The sequence below is a fragment of the Pempheris klunzingeri genome, chromosome 3 (genome assembly GCF_042242105.1).
Source record: "Pempheris klunzingeri isolate RE-2024b chromosome 3, fPemKlu1.hap1, whole genome shotgun sequence".
Classification (NCBI taxonomy): domain Eukaryota; kingdom Metazoa; phylum Chordata; class Actinopteri; order Acropomatiformes; family Pempheridae; genus Pempheris; species Pempheris klunzingeri.
Genome location: NC_092014.1, coordinates 19,941,265 through 19,948,884, shown reverse-complemented (window position 1 = coordinate 19,948,884; position 7,620 = coordinate 19,941,265). Strand labels below are relative to the sequence as shown.

Below are 7,620 nucleotides of genomic sequence, written 5' to 3'. Positions count from 1 at the left end.
CTCTAATCCTCAGCCGCCATCCAGGCATCTCTGCACCCAACCCCAGAGAATCTATCTATCTATCTATCTATCTATCTATCTATCTATCTATCTATCTATCTATCTATCTATCTATCTATCTATCTATCTATCTATCTATCTATCTATCTATCTATCTATCTATCATCCATCCATTCAAGGGCGCTAACCAGGCACGGTGCTGCAATCCATTCTCCAGCCCTGAATGAGACTGTCATGGCCGAGAAGACTATCTATTGTTTTTGCTGTTTTGTCTGGTGTCTGTCCATCTGTGTCTGTCACTGGAGCTGTCATTGCGTCTGTCTCGCCGTCGGTCCATTTGTCACATATCTGTTGTTCGGTGTCCCTCTCTCTCGCTCTCTGTTTTGCTCCCATTCCCACGCATTCATGCAGCAGACACAACATGATGTAACATAGCTACACTTGACCACAGAGGCTTTACACTACATGTGAAGGCTGTGTTATTACAGGCTCTGCACTGGAACTAACGTCACACTCTGGATGGGAAACTCTACCCATAAAACAAATATTATTTTCATACGTGTACAATACGTAATAGGTCATACATTCAGGTTAAAAATCTAATTATTAGATTAGCTTGCAGTCCCAGGAGCAACTGGCCATTGCCATTTGGACAGATTCATGCAATAGTAGCTTATCTACTTTCTTGCTAAGAGTAAAATGAGAATCACCGTTTTTGGCTCTGTCCTGATCTTCTGACCTAAAGCTTCCTAAAAAGAGAATCAAAATATTTTTTAATTTATTGCTTTAACCAAAAACAGGAGTCTCTCCAGGTTAATGAGAATAATTTCTACAAACATGTGCTTTTTGGTTTAGAATCCATGAATGAATAACAGCTAATGCGCACACAACAGTGACTGTGTTCTTCCTCTTCTGGGTGGACAACTATAACACGTAACTGTAAATTCAAACGGTTTCAGTTGGATTAAAGGCTACAGTTACCTATTCACATCCAAACACACACGAATGCAAACAAAACCCAAACACAGTCCTGAGCTGAGCGTTCGGATTGATTGCACGTCATGTGAGTGCTTGTGGTGTGACGTTTAAACCTGTTAATTCATTTGGGGGATTAGGCTTACACGCTGAGGGATATAAGGCAGGTTCACTGGGCTATACATGGGACTCAGCGGAAGTTAGAGGTTGCTTTTGTCAGCTACTTGTGTTCCAGCTACGGAGCTTCCCACATTACTGAGTACTAAATGTAAGGATTCATAAGTAGCCTAAACAAAAGAATAAATAAATAAAAACGTACTCACCTATGAGTTTGTAGTATGTAAGCACAAGCACGATAAAATGGCATTTCTGTTAGTCGCTCTATCACTGTAAATGTTATTGTTTTGAGGACCTGCAGTGTGTCATTTCATGCTCTATGTGTTAATCATTTCCTGTGACATCACTTCAATAGTTTTCTGCAATGTTTTCCATGAGTGTATGTCTTTATATGTGATTGTTTGTGCATTAGTGTGCAGTGTGTTTGTCCGTGTGGTGCACATAGAACTAATAGAGCCAATTAGCTGACTAATCGCATGTTTTGACCTACAGAATGATCTAATCGTTCATTTTTTTTTTTTTCCAAGCAAAAAACTGCCAAAGTTTCCAGCTTCTTAATCAGTAGGATTTTCAGCTTTTCTTTGTTTTTTGTCATTGCAAATTGGTAGATGGGTTATTTTTCACTATCTACTGACATCTTGCGGACCATCATTTGTTGTAACAGGGAAAATAATCAGCAGATTAAATAATAATAAAAACAATTGTAACTTTTGCAGCCCTATTTCATATATTGTATCCTTGTGATATTCCTGTAATTTCTCGTCTTGTGTTTGTGTCTTCATCATTCATCTAACAGCCCAATGTGTTGATCCTGCACAGATTTGTAACTCTGGCTGCGTAGTTTGATCAAATTCTTCCAAAATATTACATCCATTCTCCTGAAAACACTCTGGGTTTTCTTTAATAAGAGAGGGCAGGTGTGGGAGCTGGTGGAGGACACACAGTGAGTAATGGCTGAATCAAACACACTGCAGTAGTAGGGCTTTTATTTACAAGGGCTGGGGGCGGGGTCACAGGCCAGTCATACGGGTGGGCGGGGCTTTTGCTGCAATCGCACCTCGCCGGTGTCCATATATGGCTCGTGACGTCACGCGCCGGAGGTCCCATTCACATAAAACTGATCGGCCGGGATCCCCTTGGAGGACATGCAGGCACAGACGCGCACGGGACCCCTCGCTCGCCCGTACCCGCCGTTCAGGAGTAATCCTCAGCTCAGTCCTTTAGGCAATAATAACAAAGTCCCAGGCGTCAAAATGAAAGTGTCCAGCATTGACTGCCGGCGTCTCAGGAAAATCATCAGGAAGGAGTGCGGTAGCTGCCTTATTGTGGATTGCCGACCTTACTTCTCATTCACGAACTCCAGCATCAAAGGCTCTGTCAATGCCAATCTCAACTCAGTGGTGGTCCGGAGGTCTCGAGGAGGGCCGGTGCCTCCGCAGTTCGTCATCCCGGATGAGCGAGCCCTGTTTCGGCTTCGGGAGGGGAGCATATCGGCTATCGTAGCTCTGGATGACCGGACGTCCCACTGGCAAAAGCTGAAAAAGGACAGTGTAGCACAAATAGTAATAAACACTCTGTCACATCTAGCAAGCGGAGCGAACATCTGCTTCCTGAAAGGTGAGAGCTTTGGGATATTAAACTGTTTGAAACCATAAAGAGAAAAATACAGATTGGTTTGTGTAGTTAAAAACAAAGTGTGGGGCAGGACGGCCTGGGGCTTTTAATCACACAGCCTTGTTTAGACTGTAGTTTCTGTTCCACAGTTTTAAAAGGTGTTCTTGTGGCTTAACAGATGATCAATACTGTGTTCATGTTCATCTTCATAAACTGCAGTCAGTGAAATATAAGCCTTAAAGAAATGATTCTCCTCTCCCCTATTTTTATGGATTAACCCACATGTCATGTGTGGTTTTTAAAATAAATATATATATATCTTATTTCACTTTTCCGTTAAGGTTAAGTCATCTTTCTCTTATTATTCCTCTCGCCTGTGTTGAGAGCAGCCTACATTTTTCTCTCACTTCTTGGAGAGATAAATGTCCTACGTGCGTCAACGGAGCGGATGAGTCAGTGCGCCAGAAACGGAGGCAAATTGGTGGTGCAATGACTCTCATTGATAAAAAAAAAAAAAAGAAAAGAAAAGAAAAGAAAATTGACTCCCCGCCGAACCATTTATTTTAGCTAAACAAATCCATCGGGGTTGTGTTAATGTGTTGAAACACATCCATTTCCGTCTGTCACCCGTGCGTCCTCAGGATGTCGCCCTAAAAGGATTACCGGTCCTTCAACTGCGGGCTCTTGTAATTAATTACGCGCTTATAATCAGGTTGTAAGGGTTATAATCTGCTGGTAAGACTGTTTCACTAAAGCTGCCATTTCACAAGATGTTTGTGCCTGTGTGCGTGTGTAGAGGGAGAATTATTCAGAGATTATTTGTGCTCATGGCTTCCCCCCCTTTTCTCTCAGGAGGATACGAGAACTTCCACTCTCAATACCCTGAACTTTGCACTGAGGTGAAAACCATCGACCAGAGCGGAACTGAAACTGAGAAAAGAGTCCACAGCCACAGCGAGAGGCTTTCTCACCACAAACCAGATTACGATCAGGTATGGAAACACCCTTCACCAGACGCCACCTTCCCACCCTCACACAGCTCAGGGCACCCATGGACAGCCAGTTTTTATTTTTAACCTGATTCTTAAATAAAATCAGAGGCACGAGCCCTGTGGACTCCACAGAGACTTATATTTGGCATCGAAACATTTTCTCAACATACACATGATATTCTCTGACCTTCACCGATCCCCAGCCGTCTCATATTTAGCTCAGACCACTCAATGATGCCCATCAGGACACCACGTAGACTCATAGAGAAAAACACTCTTTCATCTCTGACCTTTCTCCTATGTCCACCACCGGCCAAACAGAGAGCATGTGGCTGCTTCGCATCTGAAAGAACACTCTACTGTGTCTGTGGTTGAAATACTGTGGGTTAATGGTTTACATAATAGGGAAAATCCATTCCTCCAGCTGCGTGCATCCATTTGCAGCTGAACATTACGTTCTGCCCTGCTGCTCACTGGGCTGGCAGGTGTGTGGATGTTGTGGCTCTGTCCATGGGTGGATTGAAGCAGACGCATCAAGATTGGGGAGGGGGGCAGGTCTGGTGTTTTGTCTTGTCAGGTGGCTGTGAAATCACACTGTGTTTTCTTCCCCTCAGGGTAAACCTGTAGAGATCCTGCCTTTCCTCTACCTCGGTAGTGCCTACCACGCCTCCAGACAGGACTATCTCAGCGACCTTCACATCACGGCCTTGCTCAACGTGTCACGCAGGGACATGCAGGCGGCCAAGGGCCACTACGACTACAAGTGGATCCCAGTGGAGGACAGCCACATGGCCGACATCAGCTCCCACTTCCAGGAGGCCATAGAGTTTATTGGTGAGTTGAAGGGAATTGACCCTCTTTTATAGGACGCAGCTCTTAAACTATAATCTGAGTGACTGGGGTTGCACTCAAAGGTTTGTGTCTGAATCTGAGTTCTAAAAAGCCACAGCAGGAGCAGGATGGAGATTTCTGTTTTGTTATTTTATGAGGAAACGGATTCACTTGGCTCAATACTGGAATAGTCTATTCACCCAAACAAGCCAGGAAGGGAAATAAATACACCACCAACACCAAGATAGAGACCTCTCCAGGAATAACAGCAACTTCAGCCTCTGTATATTTATAGCTCAACATCACCCAGAGGCGTCTCAAAGCTACCCACGCTGAGATAGAGAGCCATCTATACATAGGTGTGTTTATTTTTGCGTCTTCAGATAAGCCCCCTTTGTCGCTGCCTCTCACCTCACCTGCCATTCACCAAACAGAGGCCTATAAGAAACCCAGCGGTAATCAGTTTAACTTGATCGCCTGCCTTCAATCCCCCACAAACATATCCAGCCAGTCTGCCTTCATTCAGGCTTTACTCACCACCCCCTCCCCCTCCCCCACTCCCCCGTCTTAACTTGAAAAAGACGCTCCCATGCCGTCATCCCCTCCAGGCCTAATCTCTCTGTGGCTCACTCTGCCGGGTGTGGCCAGTCAGTGTGACAACTGGGTGAGCTGTCCGCGTTTAGTAATGGCCGGGCAGAGGAGGCTGGGGGCTGGCTGACACTCACACTCTCAAACACAGTTGTTTGTGATGGTCGGGTGGAGGGTAAAAGCTGGCTGAATGACACACAATGAGAAAGCGCAGTTGCCAGTTGCTCTCAGGTGGGAATCATTGATGGACCTGAGGGCAGCAGGTAAGATAATGTGTTACAGAGGAAGAGGGAGTGTGTGGGAGAGGAGAGAGGTGCTGGATAATAGCGGTAGCAGCAGCAAGAAGATGTACACAATGTGCTGGTGGCTATTTATAGCCAAGCATAACCAAGGACAAAGCTTACCCACGAGCAGCTTGGCTGACCGGTGTTTGGTGGCTGCTATTGTTGGTATTGTGCATTGTTTGAGGATGCAGCCGACATTTAGCGTGTTTTTGTGTAAGCCTGTCTATTATTAAATAATGCAGGTTTAAACAGGGGCAGGTTTAGCCTACATTCAGGGAGGCCCTCCAAAATTCATCAACCATGGCAAGTAATTAGAAATGCAGTGGACACAAATCCTCACCGAGCCACAGCTGGTCACCCCCCAAAAAATCAATCACCAATCAGAAACCCCTCTGACATGGTGACTGATGCACAGGCAGGAAGCAGATAATAAATATTATTGACCTCCTGGATGACATCTCCAGCCAGTGAGGGCTGAGGGGCTCAAGGATGGTCATTTAAAAACCCACTGCTGCTGTCCCTCTCTTGTTGCATCCTCCGCTCCAGATGTGAAGCTCATGATTCATTCATGCAGTTTATCGAGGGTCAGAGCTGTCAGAAATCATCGTTGTTCCCCCTGCAGTGGCTCTCAGGCCTGGACAGAAGTGGCCCTCTGTCTTTCTGTTTAACACAAAGAGGGTACGTGTAGGTGTCTGCAGCGGCTTTGTGGAGCTGAGTGTCTGTAGGTAGATCAAACTTTAACGAGACAGACAGGAAAGGAGACGTGTAGGTGTTTGCAGTAGTTAGATGAATTAACAAAATCCTGAAATGTGTCGTGAACGACACTTATACAGATGACAAGATGAAAGTAGATTCTTGTGTGGGCATTAGAACATACACATCGAGTGCTGCAACTCTAATTTCATACACTATCTGTGCCACAGTGTACTCTACCCCCACAGCAGTGTAGGAGAGAGAAAGTCTCACGTACAGCTGCACTCTGTGACTCAGACAAGCCTCGTGAGTCTGTGTGTGTGTGTGAAACCGAAACCGGTATAAGACGTGTGTACATATCTGTGTTCCTAAAAATGAAGTGTACCGACCAGTTCCATTTTCCTGTTTGTCCATAATGTTATACGTGTGTGTGTGTATGTATGAAAGAGAGAGAGAGGGAGAGAGACGATTAGATGGATGGGAGTGAGGAGTAGGCACATCATTACACAGTTAAACTGTGATTTTCATTATTATTCATGATTTAAAACTGCCAGTTGATTTATTGTAACCTCTCCACCACATAATTTGACTTTAGAAATGTCAATTACAGACACAAAGAAACACGACAACTTGTGCAACAATTTGCTGATGATCATTGAAAAAAAATCATTACATCATTAACCTTGGCTTGTCCCTTTTCTTCGTTCTCTCCTTCCAGATAACGTGAAGCAATCAGGGGGAAAGGTCCTGGTGCACTGCGAAGCAGGCATCTCACGCTCACCCACCATCTGCATGGCGTACATCATGAGGACGCAGCAGCTGCGGCTGGATGCGGCCTTCGACATCATCAAGCAGCGCCGGGCAGTCATCTCACCCAACTTCAGTTTCATGGGTCAGCTGCTGCAGTTCGAGTCAGAGATCCTCTCCACGGCCCCGGCTCATGCCACCACTCCTGAACCGGCCACACCCTGCGCCCCGGAGTCCGCCTCCTTTTTCGCCAACGACTTCACCACCACCTTCAACACCAAAAACTTTGAGCCATCTGTGTTCACCCTCCCTACCTCTTGCCTGCAGTCCCCGGTCCACCACCAGTTCAAACTGAGCCCAATAACTGCACTGCCTTAAGATGAACTGTGACTGCTTGTAGTCTTACTTGAAAAAAAAAACCCTAAAAAATAATGCTCTCTGTGCGCCTGTTGGTGAAACCAGCAGATCAGACAGGAGATCAGAGACAGAGAAGAGTCAGTGTAATAGTGATCAGTTCATGGGGCTCAAGGCCTATGAAATGTTGTTTTCTTGTCCTCTGAGCTGCATTGGTGAAGCAACACAGCACAGTGATAAACTGCAATATACATGCCTTAGGTTGATATTGTGATTTATTTGCCTATTCACAAATACAGTCAGGCATTTAAAACCTAATTTATTTGAAAATTACAGTCTGTCTGATTTTTTTCAATGATGTGGATGTTATTGTGTGTTTAATAAATGTTTTCACCACAAAAAGAAAGTTGTTGTCATGTAATCAT

At 45.0% G+C, this 7,620-nt stretch overlaps 1 protein-coding gene across 1 annotated transcript; it reads left to right on the top strand.

The window, feature by feature from the left end:
- Nucleotides 1-2,298: 2,298 nt before the first annotated feature.
- Nucleotides 2,299-7,601, top strand: dusp5 (dual specificity phosphatase 5). Its single transcript, XM_070828200.1, has 4 exons — nt 2,299-2,709; nt 3,559-3,698; nt 4,313-4,532; nt 6,813-7,601. Exons 1-4 carry the CDS (start codon nt 2,346-2,348, stop codon nt 7,217-7,219), a joined length of 1,131 nt encoding a protein of 376 aa, XP_070684301.1. The 5' UTR covers nt 2,299-2,345; the 3' UTR covers nt 7,220-7,601.
- Nucleotides 7,602-7,620: the final 19 nt, after the last annotated feature.

What these genes read in the sequence shown, in the direction of transcription:
- dusp5 (XM_070828200.1), top strand. Translation starts at nt 2,346, where the DNA reads ATGAAAGTGTCCAGCATTGACTGCCGGCGTCTCAGGAAAATCATCAGG. An exon ending in GAACATCTGCTTCCTGAAAG is followed by an intron (nt 2,710 to 3,558) that starts GTGAGAGCTTTG and finishes CTTTTCTCTCAG; the next exon opens with GAGGATACGAGAACTTCCAC. An exon ending in ACAAACCAGATTACGATCAG is followed by an intron (nt 3,699 to 4,312) that starts GTATGGAAACAC and finishes TCTTCCCCTCAG; the next exon opens with GGTAAACCTGTAGAGATCCT.